This window comes from Chlorocebus sabaeus, chromosome 27, assembly GCF_047675955.1.
Source record: "Chlorocebus sabaeus isolate Y175 chromosome 27, mChlSab1.0.hap1, whole genome shotgun sequence".
In the NCBI taxonomy this organism is placed as follows: domain Eukaryota; kingdom Metazoa; phylum Chordata; class Mammalia; order Primates; family Cercopithecidae; genus Chlorocebus; species Chlorocebus sabaeus.
Genome location: NC_132930.1, coordinates 40223469 through 40246908, shown reverse-complemented (window position 1 = coordinate 40246908; position 23440 = coordinate 40223469). Strand labels below are relative to the sequence as shown.

Genomic DNA, 23440 nt, shown 5'->3' with positions numbered 1-23440 from the left:
ACCTGCCTGTCTTCCCTCGTGTCCTAAAATGCTTATTAATTTTTCTTTTACAAGTAGGAAAAATCAACCTTGAAGACTGCTTTCCTTAGAAAGACTTAAAAGTAAGATTTTCCTAGACAAAATGAAATTTCTTGTCTTTTAAATCAAATCAGCCAATATCTATCTTCATCAATGTTTTTATTATATGTGGAGCCTTAAGACAGAGGATCCACTTTCTAAACAGGGCCATCTTTTCCAGTTACATTCTTCATTTAGGGGAAGGAGAAAAACTCAGGAGTTTATTTTAGGGAAAACATTGCACTGTTCTCTGTGTATCAGCCTCTGAGAAGGTATTGACCTTGACAGACTGTCCCAGTTTGAATATGTGTCTGTCTTCTCCAGGCTTGGAATAGTTTCCTAAAGAATATTTTCTGATAGATTGTTTTTAGCATACAAAAACATGTGCTACTGTAGAAAATTATACGCAAAAAAGAAAGGAATAAAAATTACTATAATGTTACCATAGCAAGACAAATCATACAAGTATACAAATACTTGATTATAGTCAAGTCACTCACACACACACACAGACACACACATAATCACACACACCACTCATCATCGATTTATAGTTTATAAATATACAATCACTCTGTGTATACTATTTTTCCCTGCTTTTTCACAAAATCACATGCTACCAACACATCCATGACAATGAATATGCTTCAACATCGTCATTTTAATGACTCCCTAGTATTTTCTCACATGAACGCCCTCTCCTGCTTTCAAATGATCCCATCGTCAAAAATCAGAAACAACTTGAAGTATCTGGGAATGTTATCAAACCACCGTGGCACACAGTCTGTTTTGTAAATCGTCGTGCGTATCTTAATTAGATAAGGTCTGCTGTGCTTTAGTAGACATTTGTTGTGGTTCATAAGTATGCCTAGGCCGATTCATAAGTATGCATAGGTCTGCTGGGCTGTTATTTCTTTTCTTTTGTTTTTGAGACGGAGTCTTGCTCTGTCACCCAGAGCAACCAGGCTGGTGTGCAGTGGGGCAATCTCGGCTCACTGCAACCTCCACCTCTGGGGTTCAAGCGATTCTTCTGCCTCAGCCTGCCGAGTAGCTGGTACTACAGGTGCCCGCCATCACGCTCAGCTAATTTTTGTATTTTTAGTAGAGATGGGGTTTCACCATATTGGCCAGGCTGGTCTTGAACTCCTGACCTTGTGATCCGCCTGCCTTGGCCTCCCAAAGTGCTGGAATGACAGGCGTGAGCCACTGCGCCTGGTCTGGGCTATTATTTTGAACAGACTGGGAATGTCATGATTTGCTGCTAAGTGTTTCTGGTAAGGTGTAGGTTCGAGTGTGTATGAGCAGGCCTGGGCCACTTTATCTCAATGGACTTTTGTGGGGTTTCGATTTGTTTTGTTTTTCCTGCTGGTGTCTCTAGATTGTTGTTAAGAAATGGAGTGCCCGTCTGTCCATTTCTGTCTGTCTTAACCAAGGTGGGGAGCAAGATGGGAGGAAGAGGGTACAAGTAGGTGGAGCTGGCTGCTCTATTTTACCTGTGTGCTTTATGATTCACCAGTTGCCAAGCACATCAGACAAGCCACTTTATTCCCAGGTATACCACCCCATTACAATATTCTGTACCCTCCAGGATGCCAGTGCAGGATGGGAGGGGTGAGAGGTGCCTTTGATACTAAAGACCCCAACACAATTTGGTATTATCTACCTTGAGAGAACACAACTTTGGTGAGGCCTGACCGGGAAGTTGAATGAAAACATTTTCTGTAGAGGGATTAAGGCTGGGTGCTCTCTGCCTATGTGAACTCATACTTCCCGATTTCACTTTTGCTTTTTGCCCAGTTCTCCTGGCTGCTGGGTGGGACACGCTGAGGGCTGGTTATGCACTCCAACATGCTGTATGATGAAACTTTCAAATGCCTTTGCCGAGTACATAACTCCTTAGGACTCCATCACTTCTTTGCGTGCTTCCTCTGGACAACGTCTCCGTTTTTCTGCCTCGTTCCAGTCATTCTATCTAGACACCAGCTTTCTAGGGAAGTTCTGTGGAACTTTCCCTGAAATAATAACCTTCCCCGATGAATAGTGCATACTTTTACTTAAGCTTTAATGGGCTCCTGTTAAGTGCCTAGTACCAGAAAAGAGGCTATGAAGAGAGATACAGGAGAAGTATCAAAGATGGCTTTTGAACCATTCATTCTTTCCATCCATGTTTTGGGGTAACTAATTATATAGAATTTAGTTGAATGAATATTAGCGAGTTGCCATAAGACTGGCACTGAGCTAGACTTATACCCATTGCACAGATGAAGGAACTCAGGCTCAGAAAGATCTGTGCTCCATGCAAAGCTGCACAGCTAAGTAGAGAGCCAGGATTCCCATCCATCCAGCCAGTTTCCAAAGCTTGTGAGAGTCACAGATCAGACTGTACACTGGGGCAACTGGAAGGAATGGCAGTGGCTAATGTCACTTTGAATAGGCCATAGTTTTATTGAAATAAAAACAAAAAAGAATGGGAATAACAGCCCAACAGACTCATGCTGACATTCCCTTCACTTAGGTGATAGAGAGCCCCGACTCACCTGTTGCACTATTGCAGTGAGGCCATGACCTAGGGAAGAAAAGAGAACCAAGTTAAGCGTCCATTGCTGCACTTCCACCGATCCCCTGCGTACGAACAGGCAGTCATCAAACATCATTGTACAAGTCAGCCTCTGAAGCTGCTTTACGTATGTACTATTATAGACCTGAAGTCACATATTATTCTATTATACACAGAAATATTGTACATATTTCTATTTTCTAGAAAACAACATGTAGAAGAAAATAAAAATGGACACTATGGGTTATATTTTGGTTATTCTCATGTACATAGCTATATACATACCTGAAGATGTATGCATGCATTTAAACACATATAGGTATTGTCAAATCAAGCTTAGCCCAAAGTTGCCTCCTTACATATTTTAAGTTCTGCCTAAAGATTTCTCTATACATTATGAACTGTAAAAAGTGGAGGTGTAAACAGACAATAGCCTATCGTTGCGGCAATCACTGAGTTTTAGCCAGTCAAATGTAGCCAACTGTTGGAACTGTGTTCAAATCAGGGAAATGCCAAGCTGTAACTAATCTGGCTGTTTCTGTACCTCACTTCCGTTTTCTATACATCACTTTCCCTTTTCTGTCCATAAACCTTCTTCGGCCACATGGCTGCCCTGGAGACTCTGAGCCTCCTCTGGCTGGGAAGGCCACCCGATTCTCAAACCATTCGTTGGTCAATTAAGCTCCTTTAAATTTCATTCGGCTGAAGTTTTTCTTTTATCCGTATCAATATAAAAGAGCCCAGCATGGTGGCACACACCTGCAGTCCCAGCTCCTCAGGAGGCTGGGGTGGGAGGATCACTTGAGCCCAGGAGTTCACATCCAACCTGGGCAACATAGCAAGACCTCTTGAAAAAATAATAATATAAAAGAACGTGTAGGATTTTGATGTTACAAATATATTCTATATCTTCAAATGTTATTTAAAAACAAGGTGTTGATTATCTACCTCAGTGGTTCTCAACCATTTTGGCATCAGGGACCAGTTTCCTGGAAGATGGTATTTCCATAGACGGGGGTTGGGGATGGTTTCAGGATGAAGGGAAGAAATTGTTCTACCTCAGATCATCATGTATTAGTAGGATTCTCACAAGGAGCATGAACCTAGATCCCTCCCAGGCGCAGTTCATGGGAGGGTTTGCGCTCCCATGAGAATGTAATGCCGGTGCTGATCTGATGGGAAGCAGAGCTCAGGCGATAATGCTCGCTTGTCCACTGCCCACCCACTACGGTGCGACCCAGGTCCTAACACACCACAGACCAGTACTGGTTTGTGACCCAGGGGTTGGGGACCCCTGATCTACATGATATTTTTAAGGGGCATTTAGGTTCTTGCTAGTTCTAACTTTGTAAAATCATGTTGCCATGTGTATTTAGCATTTAAACCTCATCTCTGAATCTTTTTTTTTTTTTTTTGAGACATAGTCTCTGTTGCCAGACTGGAGTGCAGTGGCACGATCTCACCTCCCGGGTTCAAGCAATTCTCCTGCCTCAGCCTCCTGAGTAGCTGGGACTACAGGTGTGTGCTACCAGGCCAGGCTAATTTTTGTATTTTTAGTAGAGACAGGGTTTCACAATGTTGGCCAGGATGGTCTCGATCTCTTGACCTCGTGATCCACCCACCTCGACCTCCCACAGTGCTGGGATTACAGGCTTGAGCCACCATGCCCGGCTTGGATCTTTCTATAGAGAGATGTTATCAAGCACAATGAAGGGGTCAAATAACGTGAACACTCTCAGCCCCTTGTTGCATATTACTCAGAAGCTTTCTGGATGAGCTGCACCAATTAATAATAATTTATATTGTTATGCATGGAATGTGAAGAGCTCGTCTCACTGTGTCTCACCACCATTAAATCCATACCTTATAACCACTTTGCTACATGGCACTTGATTCCTCATTTTACCCATTTCATTTCCTTGATGACTAGTGAGATTGAATTTCTTTTTTCCCAAAAGGTTTTGGGCCATTTATGTGTCTTTTTTGGTAAGTTATATGTACATGTCTTTGCCTTTTTTTTTTCTGTTTTTTGTTGTTGTTGTTGTTGTTGTTTTGTTTTTTTTTGTTTGTTTTTTGAGACAGAGTGCTGCTCTGTTGCCCAGGCTGGAGTGCAATGACATAATCTTGGCTCACTGCAACCTCCACCTCCCACACTGGGCTAATTTTTTGTATTTTTAGTAGAGACAGGGTTTCACCAGGTTGGCCTGGCTGGTCTCGAACTCCTGACCTCAGGTGATCTGCCCGCCTCGGCCTCCCAAAGTGCTGGGATTACAGGTGTGAGCCACTGCGCCTGGCCACATTTTCTGACAAGGTCTTTGCGCAGCCACAATCCAACCATTGGATGGGATCCTTTTGGAAACACTTTTCCCCTAGGTTTTGGGCTTTTTTGAAAAGCCCCGAGGCAGTGGAAGGCTCCTGAGGACGCTGCTTCCGTGAGCTGACTTGTTTGCGCCTTTAATAATCCCAGGCCTTTGCATTACACCTTTCCTCCAAGGCGCTCAAAGTGCGTCACAGGAGCAATTAATTGAACATCGCAACACACGCCAGGTGTAAATATTTATGAGGTCTCTTCGGTGTCTGGGACGTTGGGCACAGAATAGTGAAGCAGTGAGACGTTTGTAACCAGGAGACCACGGTCTGTGAGTTGAGTCTGACTTCAGCGTACCTTACTACCTTCTGTTCAACATTTTAAACCCCAAAACGAAATGACCCGCGGGCTCGCTCTTATCGCTTCAAATTTACAGAATAGGAAATGGGGTATTCAGAGGGCTCTACAACTTGCCCAATCCACAGAGCCTCTAAGACTGAGGGATTTGGCACCAGCCTATCCGCCTCCCCGGTCCCTACTGTTTCCCTCACCCCAGGCCTATAGGAAACGGCAAGTCCTGCTTAGGAGGCACCGTGCAGCTGCGACCTCAGAACCCTTGTGGTTAACAGTTGGCGCCCTTTCAAGCTGCCGGAGGTTCTGCAGAAATGAACAGTAAATCAGCCAGTGAGGAGCAAATCATTTATCGGGGGCCTGAGTGCTTTCTCTTGACACTTTAAACATATGGCCTCTTCTCTGGTATCTCGGTCTTTAATTAAGGCCTCAAAAGGCTCCCAGGACTTGCAACTCATGACACGGGAAATGGAAATGATATGTTTTTGTGACTGTGTACAGTGAGCTTAATGTAAGCGTGGCAAGCCGTCCCGTTGATCGGAGGCACAGCCTCCAGCACAGGCGGCTGGAGCTCGGGAATTTCTAATAAAAGGCAAACAGTTCCTAAGATTCCAGAAGGAATTTTGACTTCTAAATTAGGGTTCTTGTTATCTTCCAACCCTGGCCTTACTTGGATTTTTAGAATCAAAGACAAACTGGCGCTAAAAAGCATGTTGGAGATAATGCCGTCCAGTTCGTTAGCTTTTTAAATGGGAGAACTGGGGTCTAGAGTGGCTACCGGATTGTTCCTAGTCTCAGACGCTTGGAGGCAGAACTGAAGCCTTCTGACATCTAAAAAGAGTGGCACCAAACAGAAAATAAAATAACCCGTATTGGTAAGCACCTGTTTGGGCACTGAGATAGGTTCAACTCTGGCTAGTAGGCATTTTTTTTTTATGGTCTGTTCAACCCATTTACATTCATTTTCACAATTTTTAGAATGTTCCTATTTATTTTTTTAACATACAAAAAGCTGCACATAGTTAATGTGTACAACTAGATGACTTGATGAGTTTGGATATAAGTATATAATTGTGAATGGACAAGTGTTACATGATACTGCTTTTATGATACATCTAAAATAGTCAAATTCATAGAGGCAGAGTGGAAAGGTGGTTGCCAAGGGCTGGGCGGAGGAGAAAATGAGGAGATATTAGTCAAAGAGTACAAAGCTTTGGTTAGACAAGATAAATAAGTCCTCAAGATATACTGGACAGCATAGTGCCTACGCCTAACGGTACTATATCACATAATTGCATTTTTGCTAAGGGAGTAAATCTTATATTAATTGTTCTTGACATACACACACTTAATCATAATAATAAGTAAAGAGGGTGGGAGGAAACTTTTGGAGGTGATGGGTAAGTTTAAGGCATAGACTTAGGCTGTTAGGCATTTCCAGCTCCACTTTGCAGATTGCAACTAAAACTTTGACGAGTTCAGCAACTTGCCTGAAGTGGCACAAGCAATCGGCAGGGCTGGGATTTGTCCGACTCCCTCCAAATCCCCTCTTATTTACAAGCCTATAGCAGCAACGTACACTGCAGAGTTCTCTTGTCTGGGAGCTTCCTCCCAATTGTCAAAGCTGTCTGAAAGTGGCTTATCTGATCCACTCTGCCTCTCAGTGGGGCTCCAGTGTAATGGTGCTCATTCATATGTCACATCCTCCGGGATTATGCACCCTGGGGCTCTCCGTGCGTCAGTGCAAGCCAAGTGAATTAGCAGAGGAAGCATCAGCCAAACAGGGAATGGTGGTGTTATTCCAGCTGAGCCTGCTGCTGTGAGCCAGAGAGCTGCAGAAACAAAGTGGGAAGGGAAAAGAGGAAGGCTGGGACCAGCCGCCTAGGGTCTGGGAGGGAGGGGATCAGGGGAAGTGGCTCAAACACCATAGTTTTGTCTAGATGGATTGTGGACATTGTCTTGACACAAGCAACAGATGAGCTATCTGAAAGGACTCCTGTGTTAACACTCTGCAACTTGACAGCCCAGGGTGATTAATGAAAGGAACTGCTAGCAAACTTCATGGAGATTTGATGTACTCTATCTGTGCTCAGGCAAGGCCCATGTGTTAGCAAGCTGCCTTTTGCCAGGGAATTACAAGGATGCACCCCGGCTGCCTTTTGTCAACAGCATCCATAACACGGCCACGTGCAAGAGGGCCACAGCTGGATGGTGTTATAAGTTGGCATCCACCCTTCTGCCTTCCCTATCTCTGTTCCCCTCCACAGCTGGGCCTAAAGAAAGCAATTTTTCCTTCCTCTCTATTTTTGGTGTGCATAAGCAGGTGTCAACACTGTCACAAGAAAGTGTGTGGCCCAGGAAATGAACAAGGCTGACCTTTCGAGGCCTGTGTTTTTTAATATTTAAAGCTCATTACAAATACAGATTTTTAATTCTGGATTATTTTTAATTTGTAATACTTTTAAATAATTTAATACTTCTCATAATTTTTAATTTTTAAAGGCTACTAAAGTAAACTCCTTCTCCTCTTCCACTTTTTTCTCTCCTGCTGGCCAGCAGAACTGGCTGTGATGAAGTAGGCAGGGTGTGCTTGCCTTCTGCTTATCCATGGGAACACAGTTTGGATGGTGTGTTATTCCAGTCCCATGGAGAGGGATTTGGTTCTGTCTCCAGGGTCAAGCTCCTGGCATGGAGATGAATCTTTCTTTGCCTCCTTGAGTGTGGTATGCAGTCCTTTGGGTCTTCCCAGGCACCGACTACTAGTCCAGAATTCAGCCACAAAACCCTTGGGAAATGATAAGGGTGATTTCACACTGCCAGCCTTCTCTCTCTCTGCCAAACCTCTGAAATTAACTGGTTCAGCTCCACATCTCATTTTAAGTTCGTCGCCTGAAATTAGAAAGCGACTCTAGAATAAGACTCTCTAATTTTTGAAAGACAATTTGTACTTCTAAGAGTTACTCATTTTAAATATAATCTAGATAAAAACAAGGAAGGATGGAAAGTTTCTGTATTCATCACCTTCTTCCCTCTAGTTGAATGTCTGCACTGCATCTGGAACTGGGCACTGTAGAAAGATGATTTCACTCAAACCCCTTAGCAGTTCTTGGTAGAAAGCATCTTTATCTCAATTTTAGGGCCATTGTAAAATGTCACTAGTGCCAAAAGGGACATTCAACACCATAAATGAACCCTTTAATTTTGCAGATAGATTAGCTGATAGTTAGCCCCCTTGGGAGTCCCACCGAGCCTGTCTGATGATACATCTCTCCTTCCTTTGTCTCCACCACTCAAAGGTGGAGCGTTTGCATCATGGAGCTGTGGGGACTATGGTTTGGAAATGCAGTGTGCTCAGAGAGTAGGGAATCTGGAGGGATGAATGAGCAAAGCCTGTGTCATCCTAGAGGTCGTGTGGAGGTTTGCAAGAGTAAAGGATGCTTAGAACTGTGTCTCACAGAGTTAACATAGGAACACACAGCACTGATTTGAGAGAGAAGGAGTGGACTCTATAATATTTCAGGGAATAGGTAGTGATGGCCTGGACAGACTGTTTTTCTTGTTTCCCATGTGGCCACCGATGCCCTCTTCTCCTTACCTGGGCACATTCCTGGTACCTATGTAATGGAACTCACACTGACATAACTAGAACAGAATGCAACTGGAATTCTCAGACTGCCTACCCTGAACCTCTAGCTTCTAAAAGGGAGGCCTTGTGCCTAATACAGTGCCTGGGGCATGTGCACACCAACATGGTGCTGACTGGGTAAGAGTGAGTGAATGCGTAAGTGAATGAATGCCACAGGCACATACAGAGGGAAGCATAGAAAAGAGGGCTCCCAAAGCGAGATGGGCCAAAGATACACTGCAGATCATGTCTGGGTCTACACGCTGACCTGTCCTATCCCGACAAGGCCAAATGGAGTGCCTAGCATATAGTAGGAACCTATTCCATGTGTGTGCACAAGTGCCACTTAAATTCCCCTGGAATCGCTTGTACATTTTCAAGATTAGAGATTGGAGAGCCCCTCTCAATCCAGATGAAATTCACCCCGAGATGGAATCAGGCCAAGGCTCATTTTAAATAAGTGAATCCACGGGTTCATTCTTTCTAGAAGGCATTCCCGATTGGTTTCAAGAATTCTCCTCTTACCTATTTTATTTTTATAAGAAACATTTGGGGCATGCAATTCCCTTAAGGGGACCTGGGGAAAACACTGGAAGTGTTTGGTGCCACTCAGAACTCTCATCAAACTCATACCCCCAAGACCCTCCTGGCTGAGTGAGGCTCCCACCTCCACAGAACCTGCCCTGCCGGGGCCTGTCCGGTCTCCTCCCTCCTCTGAGTCACTGTGGCACTTCTTGCTCGAATCATGCATTTAGTAAATCTAGAAGATGACAATTATTAGTTTATTATTTAAATCTCATATTGTAAAACTTTACTTGTGTTTTTTTCCTTTCCTCAATTTTACTTTAAGTTCTTTGAGGGCAGAAAACATGTCTATATAAGCTATAGTCCTGTGCCTATAAGTTATAATGCTCCCAACGCATATTAAAAAATGAAAACAAAAATATTTGACATTCTGATGGGTTGTGTAGCAGACAAATAGAGTAGCAGGATGATTTGCCAGACCTGTTTTAGCTCAGACATTCCTCTAGTGGGCAGAGCAGCTCCTGAAATCCCTTCATCCACTCTCTGAGCCTCCCCCACTTCCCCACTTGGTCTCTGTCTTCTTCCTCCTTTCTCTATCCTTCTTTCCCTATTAAAGTTTCTTTTTCACGTCTGTTTAAGTATCTAGTAAGTGCCAGGCATCATAGGAGGCTCTCGGTATACTACAGATCAACAGCGTCCTAGGGTTATCCATAACGTAAGACCCTAGGGTTCTGCCTTGATTCTCCCTTCTTCCTCCTCCCCCATCAGCCAATGTTTCTCGAGCATCTACTCTGTTGTTTATTTATTTATTTATTTGTTTGTTAGTTTCTTTTGAGGTGGAGTCTCACTCTATCACCCAGGTTGGAGTGCAGTGACGCGATCTCAGCTCACTGTAACCCCTGCCTCCCGAGTTCAAGGGATTCTCCTGCCTCAGCCTCCCTGGTAGCTTGGATTACATGCACCCACTACCATGCCTGGCTAATTTTTGTATTTTTAGTAGAGATCAGGTTTCGCCATATTGGCCAGGCTGGTCTGGAACTCCTGACCTCAAATGGTCCGCCCATCTCAGTCTCCCAAAGTGTTGGGATTACAGATGTGAGCCATAGCGCCCAGCCTGAGCCTGTACTCTGTAGGAGCCCTTTGGGGACAACTCCCAGAAAGCCAGTGGAGCACCACATTTTCTTCTCTGCATCCTCTGTGAAAGAACCTAGGACCTGTCCCAGAGCTCTCTGCTTGTGAGACCTTTCAGGGCGGCACTCTGCCTTCTGCATGTTGAGGTGGGCCACAGTGAGAAATCTGACCCTTATGGCTCTCTCAGTGCTCCAGAGGCTCAGGGCAGGCGGGGCAGACCAGAGCAGCCAGGAGAGCGGGCAGCGGTTGTGACCAGCAGGCTCCTGGGCTTGCCTGGCTGAAGGGGCCCAGTAGAGGGCCTCCTAGTTCACCGAATAGAAGAGGACTCCAGGCGGGGCACGGTGGCTCACGCCTGTAATCCCAGCTCTTTGGGAGGCTGAGGTGGGTGGATCACTTGAGGCCAGGAGTGCGAGATCAGCCTGGCTAATATGGTGAAACCCCGTCTCTACCAAAAATACAAAACTTACTGGGCATGGTGGCGGGCGCCTATAATCCCAGTACTCAGGAGGCCGAGGTACAAGAATCACTTGAACCTGGGAGGCAGAGGTTGCAGCGAGCTGAGATAGCGCCACTGCACTCCAGCCTGGGTGATAGTATGAGACTCAGTCTCAAAAAACAAAAGAAAACACAACAAAAAACCCAGAAAAACAAAAAGAGGACTCCAGTCTCCAAAGGATGACGATTGGGCCTCATGGGCCCTGAGAAATTACGGCTGCCTGCACTTTGCCCCCCTGGATCTAACTATTGCTGCAGGTGCTAGTAGCAGAAAGGAAGAACTTCATAGCCGATGAGGTGACGAATGGGAAGGGTCTGAATGTGGATAGTGTGGTGACACTGTCCTAGCAGCAGTGCCAAGAGTAAAGGTAGGAAAGGAGACTAGTGCTTGGAAAGTGAAGACATGGATTAGAACCTTGGTGCCGCTGCTCACTAGAGAGAGGACTTGGCAAGCCCTTTAGCTCCCTGGTTGATCCTGTGTACCTCCTGTTCCCTAGGGCCTGCCTCTGTGTCTGCCATGGTGCATGGCATGGGCTTATGATCTGTTATGTATGTAGTTTATAGTTCCACACCCATTCTTCTGCTTCCCACTAGATACTGAGCATGCTGGTGTCAGGGACTATGTCTCGTTCATCTTTGATTTTTCCAGTGCCCAACAAAGAGAACTTAAGGAGGTTAATGGAAGGGGTCAGACATTTCCCCAGTGGGGAAACAGCTCCTGCATCCACCATTTTTCCAATCTCCCCTCACCCTCTGCCTCCCATCTTCCTCCCTCCACCCCACTCACTATCACTCGGCGAGTAGGGGCAGAGTGGAACTCAAGCCCAGGGGCCTCTCACTCCACTTGGAAGCTTATACTCCTGGTAACCATGCTTCCATCCGAGGTTCTCTAACTTGAGCAAACATTGACACCCCCAGGGAAGACTTATTTCAACACGGGTGCCTGGGCTCCAACACTTGCCCTTCTGGTGCAGTAGGCCAGAGTCTGTGAATCAGCATTGCTAAGTTCCCAGATGATGCTGAAGCTGCTGGTCCCAGGCCCATGCTCTAGGAACCGCAGCTACCAGGCCTTCCTGATGTAGATGTGGCTCTGCTTTCCAGAAGGGCTGGGCACATGCCCCTTCCTCATGGTGGGGAGACTTGACAGGAGCAGATTAGTGACTCATCAGAATAGAAATCTACATTCATATGTATATGCTGACATATACATATAAATAAGAATATACATATACATATATATATACATAAGAAAGTTTTGATCACTTAGAACCCAGAGCTGGGCCGGGCGCAGTGGCTTAAACCTGTAATCCCAGCACTTTGGGAGGCCGAGACGGGTGGATCACGAGGTCAGGAGATCGAGTCCATCCTGGCTAACACGGTGAAACCCGGTCTCTACTAAAAAAAATACAAAAAAACTAGCCTAGCCGGGCAAGGTGGTGGGCGTCTGTAGTCCTAGCTACTTGAGAGGCTGAGGTAGGAGAATGGCGTAAACCCGGGAGGCGGAGCTTGCAGTGAGCTGAGATCTGGCCACTGCACTCCAGCCTGGGTGACAGAGCGAGACTCCGTCTCAAAAAAAAAAAAAAAAAAAAAAGAACCCAGAACTGAGCACGGTGGGTGGCCCACACCTGTAATCCCAGCATTTTGGGAGGCCATGGCAGGTGGATCACCTGAGGTTGGGAGTTCGAGACTAGCCTGATCAACTTGGAGAAACCCATCTCTACTAAAAATACAAAATTAGCCAGACGTGGTGGCACATGCCTGTAATCCCAGCTACTTGGGGGGCTGAGGCAGGAGAATCGTTTGAACCTGGGAGGTAGAAGTTGTGGTGAGCTGAGATCGTGCCATTGCACTCCAGCCTGGGCAACAAGAGCAAAACTAGCTCAAAACCAAACCAAACCAAACCAAACCAAACCAAACCAAACCAAACCAAAAAAACCCCGGAAATGCCACTTGACTTGAAGCTAGACTCTGAATTCAAATCCAACGGGTACCCCTTTCCACTGGGACTGTGACAAAAACATATAACCTCCCTCAGAGTATTTTTCCCTATCGTAAATGGGGTTATGAATGCCTACTTCAGAGCATTATGGTGCACATTGGATGCCAAGGTTCTGGCGCACGTCGGGTGCTCAGTTATTGAGTGGAGTTTGGATTTAATTGACAAACATCAGTTGGTGTTTTTCTTTCACTATGGACATGAGGAAACAGCACAAAATAAAAGTGGGTATTGGGGATTTAGTGAGATGTTATAAAACACTTTCATTTCAATATTGCAGACAGATTATGGATAATGAATGGGGATGTGATCTGTATTTTTCTTGGAGATCCTCCCAGGCCGTATCATCCAAGTGGGGTCCAGCACTCAACTTGGTGTTTTGCTTTGTTTATTACCAGGAGATCAAGGCACTTTTGAGCTTGGGGTGGTTGGGCTGTGGGGGCCTGCAGGAGAGTTAACTCCCACACTCAACCTAGCATGAGGGCAGTGATGGGGAGCACCAGGGTTGTTGATATTAGTAATAATCACGGCTGCCATTTACCATATCACAACTAGCCACTGAGCCTTGAGGGAAGTTATTCACCCTCTCTGGGCTGTATTCTTCTTTCCTGTAAAAAGGAGACTAATAAGAGTGTAATTATTGGGATCCAGGAAGGGTTACCTATTAGCTCTTAGAACAGCACCTAGCACACAGTGACCATTCAGTGACTATTAGCCCATGTTATTTAATGAGAACCTACTCTATTCCCAGCACACCTCAGAGGTCATCCATTTATTCTGTGGACACAGGAAGGCTCAAGAGATTCAATAATGAACAACAGAGTCTACTTTTTCAAATACCATTTCTTTTTTTTTTTTTCTTTTTGAGATGGAGTTTTACTCATGTTGCCCAGGCTGGAGTGCAATGGCTTGATCTTGACTCATCGCAACCTCCGCCTACCGGGTTCAAGTGATTCTCCTGCCTCAGCCTCCCAAGTAGCTCAGATTACAGGCATGCACCACCATGCCCAGCTAATTTTGTATTTTTAGTAGAGACGGGGTTTCTTCATATTGGTCAGTGGTCTCGAACTCCCAATCTCAGGTGATCTGCCTGCCTCGGCCTCCCAGAGTGCTGGGATTACAGGCATGAGCCACCACGCTTGGCTTCAGATATCACTTCTAAAACACAGGAGGTGTTGGAATGGAAAAAGGGGCTTGTCCGGGGCCACACAGCTAATAAGTAGGTCAGCTGAGATTGAAATCCCGATCCAATGGACTCATTCTACACTGCAATGCTGCCCTGAAGTAGCTTCTTCCTTACCTTCTCATCAAATATTGATAATTATAATTTTTACCAAGGAAGATGGTAGATACAAATTTGTAGTTTTCAGACATTTTTAGTTGATTTATATATCTCAAATAGTAGTTTATATTCACATAATGCATTCATTATAAAATATGCAGTGGTATAGAGATTTGTATGTCTATAGATTTTTTTAAATTTAGGTTTATAAATAGTTTAGAACAGGTTGCAAAAACATCATCTGTTGCTCTTTTTAATATATCTTCAGCATGCTATGACACATTTTGAAATAATTTGCTTCAGAAAAAAAGCACTGCTCTTCTCTCTCTGTCTTTTTTCCTCCAAATGTAACTGTAAATATTACTTTGATGTATGTAATTGCTTCATCCCTCTCCATTTGAAGGAGGGCTTCTAAACCTTCCATCTCCCATCTCTTGCTATTGTCAAGAAATAAGGAAAACGGACTTAAAATGCATTATTCAAATGTATTTAATGTAAACATTAAAGAAGTCTGAGAACAGCCACAAATTTCCCTCTACTCAAAGTGGTTTTGCAAAACACCTCAAGTATTCTATCATCTTACCAGCATTCATTTACTCTGCTTAGGAGAACTATTTATTCCAGAACATTTTAGAATTCCAAGACTGCTTATAGTGTCTGACACATAGTAGGGAATGAAGGATGTTTGTTGGATGGACTTGAATTGGGATATGAGGATTGATATAACTTGTAAGGACCCTTGGGTACCTCTAGGAACAGAAGCCACCCCCAGGAATGCTTGGCCAGGGAGTCCCACCTGAGCATCAGAGAGACAGTTCTGCACATGAGGATGTGGCCCAGGTTTAGTCTGCTGGGCAAGGCTGGGCAGTGCACAGCTGGATTTGACTTTAGGTCTTGTCTCTTGTCAGTCATTCAATCAAGTTAGCACTCCATTCTGAGATTTTTGACTAGTCTGTGAGTTCCTTGAGGGAGAGACTTTGTCTTTGGTCTCTGCATTTTCAGTAGCCTGTGCAGGTTTTGATGCCATAACTGCTCAGCAAACGTTATTCTCAATCGAAGGACAAAGGAAATAACAATGGAAGCACTTGGCTCTCTCTTGTCGACTTGCTGTGAGACTCCAAGGTAAACTTGTGGCCGGATCCATGATCCATCATTCAAATCATTCACTGCTAGAGGAAGAGAAGCCTCCCCATCACTGGCTCTCTCTGGGCTTGTTTGGAGACCTGGGAGGGGTGGGTGGAAGGAGGCCTGGCCTGCAGAGCTGTGGAGGTGGGGGCTTCTCAGCCTCGCTTTGTATCACATACCTTCTGGCTGCTCAACCCTAGCCAAGCCCCTTCTCCTGTACCTTGGTCTCTGTCTGACCTCTAAGTCACTACAGGTCATTCCATCACATTGACAATTTCCGTGTGTGTGACGGTCAGCTTATTTGCTACAGAATTAAAATTTTCACTCGTCTATTAATAAACAAGTAAATATTCTAACCTGTTTTTTGGCAGACTGAAGTTCTGGAATTTCAAATCGTTGGTTCCTTCTTTAGTTGTCCTTCTATTGCCCCTGGGATGAAAGAAAATAAATTATAGCTGGGAAATAGCAAGAAGCTAGGAGAAAAATTAATTAAGTGCATTCATTCATAGAAACAACCACCCAGTCAGATTTAAGTAATTATGTCTCACACATAATTCTGAATCTCTCCTTGCATTACCGCTAGGGTTAAAGAAAATCTGTGTTTAAAGTAATCCAATTACTTAATTTTTAAATGTAAGAGCTTTATTTTACAGGAAATAGTAGTGTGGGGCAGAAGAAGTGCCCAGTTAAGACAAGGATGTGGGCTGCCTCTCCCTCATCAGCAGGGTGACCTTGTTACCGTCCTTAAGCTCTGCCAGTATCTGTCTCCTCTGTAAAATGAAGAATATCATACTTTTGCCACATGGTTGATGAGAGGCTGTTAAGAAATTTGAGGGACAGCAACCATGAACCAGGCAATGTCTCAGATGCTTTCCTATGTTTGTTGAATTTCATAAAAATCTAGCAAACATTATCCAACGTGGGAAGACAGACTATTTAGCAATAGCAACTCTGATTCAAGTAATATTTATTGAGCTCCCATATCATTTAGGCAGCTTGCTAAGGCACTTTCTATGAAGAGATTAACTTATTTTTCATTGAGTTAATTAGCTAACAGTCATTAAATACATTCACTGTCATAAAGCATCATTGTTATACATTCCTAGTTCATTTAATCAGCCAAGTTTCCTACACTTTCCTTTCTTTTGCAGGCATTTCGTGAGCTCTATCAAACACCAACTGGTGATTTTTTTCCTCCACAAACGCTCCTGACAATGGCCTCCTTAGCTCAGCTACCCTGTTTGTCCTCCCAGTTCCACTTGGAGCAAATTTGCCTCTTCCTGGTCTTGGACTTTCTCTGCTTCCTCCCATGGGGCCCTTTCAGGTACCGTTCCCCCTTTCTCAGATGCCCTTGTCTTCCTTCTTATTAATGGCAACTCTTACTTCCGAACTCAGCTCAAGCGCTACCTCCTCAGAGAATCCTCCTCGACCTCTCAGACTCGCTCCTTCACAGCACTTGCCTGAGTTTTAATTTTACTTCTGTTTTAACTGGTAACTTGTGTTCACATCTGACTGCTCAACTTCCATCTCCACAAAAGCAGAGATTTGCAGGACTTAGCATCCCCAGGGCCTGGGTCAGTGCCTGGTCCACCGAGGAGCTGAGTGGACACTCATACATGTACACACAAAACTAAAGAAGTCCAGGAAATACTTCAGGATGACTTCAGGCTCTCTCTTCATCTTGGACTTTGCCTGTAGCCCATAGAATAGAACATAATACATTTAAAAATCTGCGAGTTGTTTGAGTATATTTTGTTACTGTGTATATTGACCATCTAGAAAGATGATGGCTTATTTCATTATCATTAATTTCATTGTTCCATTTTTTATTTTAAAATTTCATTATTATACTATTTCACATATTTCATTATTGATTTTTTCTATCTAAATACAGCTGAATTCACAAATTTCCATCTGCACTCTGACTTCTCTACTAAGTTCCAGGCATGAACACTGAACTATTTTCTGGATCTTTCTAATTGGTTATTCTCCAGCAGACACAGGACTTTTTCCTAGTGAGAGGATCCGTTGCTCACATGGTTTCCAAACCAGTAGCCTGGGTGCTAACCTTGAGTCTTCCCACCCCTCCCCCTCTATCATTGCCATCATTCTAATCTGTTACCCGATCCTAATGGTCAGAGTCCCCAAATGCCTCCTGACCCTGTCTCTTCTTTGTCACTTTCATGAGCTTTTTAATATATTCAGCGTTACTTCTGCTTTCAATATCTCTAGGCTGACTTCCAGCATTTACCCCAACTTCTTTCCTGGCCTCTGGGGTTCCAATCCATACACCAAACTGCAGCAAGAACAACCTTTGTAATTATTAATAGCAGAATATTATCAAGTCACCTCCTTGAGAATCCTCATCAGTTCTCTATTCCTGCAAGAGAAAACCCAAACTCTTAACCACGATAGCTAAGTTTCCTGCCCCAGTGGCCTGGAATCCCATTTCTGTTGCTTCTTTATTTCCTGCTACCATCTCTCTCTGCCAGGTCATCTCACACTGTGGCCTCTGGGCCAGACCTTTTTTTTCCTTAATGCTCCCATATCATTGATCTAATTATTCTTTTTGCCTCCTCTGGGCCTGGCAAAATGCTTTTCATTCTTCAAGGTCAAGTTCAGATATTACTTCCCTATGAATTCTTCCCTGCTGCTTCCGCTTTGAGTCCCTCTGGTATATTTGCATACCTCTCTATTGCCATTCATTTCGTTTGTTCATGAGTCCAATCATTCATTTACTCAACAAATAGTTATTGGGTTTATTCCTTACCAGGCAATGCACTAGGCAATAGGGGATAGTAATTAAAGAACAGATGAAGGCTGCTTCCTGGAGCTTTTAGCGTATTTAGGGAGCCAAGCCATAAGCAAGTAAACAATCTAATATTGTTAAACGCCCTGTACATGCATTCATTATACATGTACCTGTCCGTGTCCCCTTGCATTGGAGCCTTGCAAGGGTAGGCTGTAGCCTGGGCATCTTTTTCTCTCCTAGAACACTGGATAACTGACCCTGCATGCTTGCAGGAATGTTTGTAAGATAATGAATAGATACCTAGATACAAATACATAAATGGCCTGTGAGTCTGGGCTTATACACAATAGCAAGCCATGTCGTTAATTGGATAGAGTCCTTTGAATCTCTTTGATACCAGAGGAATTCTGACCTAACCCTGCACTGAAAAGGAGCCCTCAGTTTCATCATGTCTCTAGGTTATGGGCACCATTTCTGTGCTCTGACAGCCCATGTAACGTTTGCCTAAATGGCTTTAACCAGGCCAATTTTAGGAGTACGGGATAGAGTCTGAGAATTTCTCAACTTCTTCCCAGGTGCCTCAAGAACCCAAAAGACTGGGAACTACTTCTGACCTTTCTAGATAATCAGCTTTGGCCTTTTTAACTTTAAGAAGAGAGCTGAACTCAAACTCTCTTTTTATTTCATGTTTGCAGCAACCCTGAGTAGCAAATAGGCAGGCATTCTTCTCAGCTCCATGCTACAGATGAGGAAATGGGACCCTAGAGTGGAGAGGATTTAGTTCCAGGTGGCTAGGCTAGTTGGGAGTAGAACCAGGGCTATGCATCAGTTCACGCATCTCCTGGAGAGTGTGTGTCAGCTATGTTGCAAAGGAAGTCAGAGCAGGCCCAGCTGGAAGCAACTAAGGGACACACGAGAGAGAAGGAAAGAAGGTGGGGAGAATGGAGAATGGGGAGTAGGAGCTGTTCTTCCTACAGTGGATTATTGAAGGAAAATATTAACAAGGGTGGAAAATAAAGAGCCATCTACCTAGACAGTAAGTGGTAAAAGCCTGTTTGTAAACTACTTACAAAGAGCAACAAGCATTACCAGGTCTCCCTGCCCTAAATCTGAATCCTAAGTGCTGAGATTTTAGGTATACTTTTAAAAAATATACAATGCTGAAAGATTTATAAACTCTCAACGTATCACAGAAAATGTTATTAAAGAATGTTACGCATAATAGGGCAAAGTTGTTTGTTTTGCACTGAATTGAGATCGGACCTTGAAAGGAGATGCTCAAGGTTCCCAAGCTGGCTATCGCACTTGGGGAGGACAGTACCATTTACTAGTCTCCTAAGTAGATGCACATCATTTTACAAGGTCTCAAACATTTGGGGCCAGCTGCCTTTCCGGTACACTCAGCCCATCCCACCCACCTAGTGAAATGAATCACATAAAGCTTTTTAAACTGCTGCTCGATTTGCTTATCATGGACTCTGGTCAAGTGTCCTCCAGGGAAACAACACAGGCTAATTGATTGCACCAGGAGCTCAGCACATCCTGGAAAAGCTGGAAGTGCCATAGGCTTATGGGGAAACTGAGGCACAGAACATCAGTGGGCCAACCAAATAATTGTTCTTGCAATCACTTCATCTTCTGCCGAAACAGAGCACATCACCCCACACACTCCAGTCTCTTTGCTTGAGCCCCCTTCCAGCACCTTCAGGTCCAATACTTTGCAGTGATCTTTGATTTCCTTTTCCCTTTCTGCATCTCCCTCCTGCATGACCAGTCAATGACACCCATCTAGTCCTCCTTCACATTTGCCTTGCGTTTTCCCTGTCTTATTTCCTCTGTGAAACTGCCCTTTGCAGACCCTCATTACTTTTCATGTAGACCTAATAGAAGCCAATTCAGTGTAGTTGAATTGATATGTGGGTTTAACAATGTGTACCAAGGTATATGTCTACCCAAAAACTGTACATGTGACCTTATTTGGAAAAAACATCTTTAACAATGTAACTAAGCTAAGGATATTGAGATCAGATGATCTTGGGTTAAAGTGGGCTCTAAATACAATGCAAAGTGTTCTTCTATGAGGAGGCTGCGGAAAAGACCCATGTGAAGATGGCGGAGATTGGAGTGATGCTGCCACAAATCAAGGAACACCTGGAGCCACTAAACGCTGGAAGAGGCAGGAAAGAACTCTCCCCTAGAGGCATGGGAGGGAGCACGGCCCTAGCTAAACGTTGATTTCAGACTTCCGGGCTCCAGAACGGTGAGAGTAAATCTCCGTTGTATTCAGCCAGTATGTTTACGTTTGTGGCAATTTGTTATGCCAGCCGCAGGAAAAGACATGCACTGAACATCTCATCTGTCCCAAGAGACGAAGAAAGGAATCAGACTCACATCCAAACACGAGCAATGCTATAGGCACAATGATAAAAAATGTACATATGGTCTAGAAGAAAAAGGAGGGAGAAGCTGGTCAAATATTTAAGTGATGGTATAGTCAAGGAAGGCTTTCACTAGGTGGTGACAACCAGTGAGGGGTTGAATTGCCAGATGGATGACACAGCGAGTTGACAGTGGAGAGTAAGTACAGGAAGGCTACTCCAAGAGTTAAAGACATCTTCTCCATCCCATCTTGGTCATTCCCCTCTAATTTCTCACCTTTACAGTGAGATGCTCCCAACTACACCCAATATGGCAGGTGCAGTCTGACCAGCACAGAAAGGACTGCCATTTCTTCTGTTGTAAAACTACACTTCTCTCAATAGACTTTTAGCTTCAGTTCTGATTTTTCCAGAAGCTTCTCATTCTATACACTCAGAGTGAGCTTGCAGGCTGCTGAGAAATCACTAAAATTGCTCTTAAGTCACAATTCTCTGTCAAGGTTTTATACAGTTTGATTTTTGGCACAAACATCATGAGTAATAGTAATAAGGTACAACACTATCATTATAATGAAAATCAGAACTGCAAGAAATTTATATATAAGATTTTCACCTAACTGGTCATTGTTTGCATTTTACAAGATATTAATCCATTTAATCCTCCTAACAATCCTATGAGTCCAGTCCTATTCTATCCCCATCCTGCTGAATTTTTTTTGCCTCACGTTCAGCACATGACCCATCTCCTCAGGAACTGCCTCAGGTTGGGCTCCTGAGGAAGCAGACTCTGAGACAGAGGTGACCATGCAGAAAGTGTTTTGCTCCTGGGACCAACCCCTGTGGAGGGAAGAGAAAGAGGCAGGACTGGGCAGAGGGAAAAGTGGGCTGTGATGCAGTTGCAACAGAGGCCTCAGCGGCCCCCACGGGGAATGAGGACTCTTCTGAGTATCCCACATTGGGGTGGGAAGGCCAGATCTATGCATCCCTGGGTGGCCGAGTCAGTGGGTATGGGCTGCTCCAGGCGAGGCAACCCTGCTCAGCCAAGGCAATTCCCAAAAAAGGTTGAGAGGGAGATCTGGATGGAGACTGACAGAGTGTAGTACAAGATCATCTTGGATTCTGACTCTTTTATTTAATGAGTTTGAGGACCCAAAGAAGCCAAGATGTGCTTTGGTTATATTTTTCAGTAGAAGAGAATGAGAAGGAGCAGAAAGAAGGAGAACGGATGAGCTGAAGGCAGGAGTGATCCTGAGGGCAAGTGTCCTCTGGGAGCGAGTAGACTGGATATGAATGCAGCTATGCCAACTGAACAAGCTATTCAGTGAATCTTATTCCCATTTTACACATGGGGAAGAGCAGGGGTATAGCACCTTCCTCATATATTGATTGCATGTTCATGATTATATTTATTCTCTAGGGCCCAGTTCTTACCCCAAATGACTAAAGAATATCGTAATTGAACAACCAGTAGCATCAAGAAGGGCGGTTGGTAATTGAAATATTCCAGCCAGGTCAGAAATGTGGCTTACTCGATTACAGAGAGGCAAAGCTGCAGTTCTAGAACTGTAGCCAAGTGATCGATGTCCATTTTGTTCATTCCATTTGGTCCCTAAGCTGTAAGGGTGCTAGGTGTAAACCTCCTTCAAGTTGCATGTTCCTGCACACACTTCTTCTAAGCCGAGGAGATTTTTAGCACTCTCCTTGAGCAACTAAGTGAAGGTTCTGGGGCCGTGATGCACCACGGCCTAGATGGCAGTCAACATCCATGTGCTTGATCTGCCCATCCTTGAAAAACCAAAGGGCACAAAAAGCCTTCTTGTTACAGCCTTTTTTTAAAGTTTAAATATATGTGTATTGGGTCTATTCTTTCAAGTTCATGAAGCCCCACCGTTCATTCCCTATTATCTCACATTTTTATATCAGGAGACTGCCCCCTGAAAATTTGAGCTTGTAACACTTCACATAGGAACTTGAGAGGGAAGTCCAATAATGAATTTCTGGCAATGAGATGATTTAATCACTACTCCCCACCTATTCACTGCCTTTGCAGTTTCATGGTGTGATGGTTAATTTTGTGAGTCAACTTGGCTAGGCTATGGAGCCCAGTTGTTTGTTCAAACACCAGTGTAGACGTTGCTGTGAAGCTATTTCTTAGATATGATTAACATTTAAATCAGTAGATTCTGACTAAAGCAGATGATGCTTCCTAATGTGGGTGGGCCTCATCCAATCAGCTGAAGGCCTTAATAGAGAAGACTAGGGTTTCCTGAACAAGAAGAAGTTATGCCTTGAGACTGTACCATACAAAGCCTGCCTGAGTTTCCAGCCTATTGCCCTGTGGAATTTAGTTTTAAAACTACAACATCAACTCTTACCTGAATCTCCCACCTGCCAGCCTGACCTACAGATTTCTCCCAAAATCTTGTGAGATAATCCCTTAAAATAAATCTCCCTTGCTTTCTCTCTCTCTCTCTCTGGATACATATGTATGTACAGTGACACATCACTTAATGATGGGAATGTGTTCTGGGAAGCGTGTCCTTGGGTGAACATCATAGAGTGTACTTACACAAACCGAGATGGTGGAACTACTGCACAGCTGGGTGACATGGTATAGCCTATTGCTTCTAGGCTACAAACCTAAAGAGCATGTTACTGTAATGAATACTGTAAATAATTATAACACAATGGTACATGTGTTACAAGTACAAAGATATCTAAAAATAGAAAGGTACAGTAAAAATAAGCTAAAAAAGATTAAAAACTGGCACACCTGGGTGGGGCACAGTGGCTCACATCTGTAATCCCAGCACTTTGGGAGGCCAAGGTAGGTAGATCATAAGGTCAGGAGATCGAGA

General features: G+C 44.1%; 1 protein-coding gene across 2 annotated transcripts in view; it reads right to left on the bottom strand.

Annotated features, from left to right (window-relative positions):
- Positions 1–23440, bottom strand: part of CLNK (cytokine dependent hematopoietic cell linker) — a 248402-nt gene that overhangs the window by 93139 nt on the left and 131823 nt on the right. For both annotated transcript variants that reach the window (XM_008017899.3, XM_008017900.3), the window contains exons 3-4: positions 15810–15881; positions 2595–2623 (exon numbers count right to left, since the gene is read on the bottom strand). In XM_008017899.3, coding sequence (XP_008016090.1) covers positions 2595–2623; positions 15810–15881 — 101 coding nt within the window. The remainder of the gene's footprint in view (positions 1–2594; positions 2624–15809; positions 15882–23440) is intronic.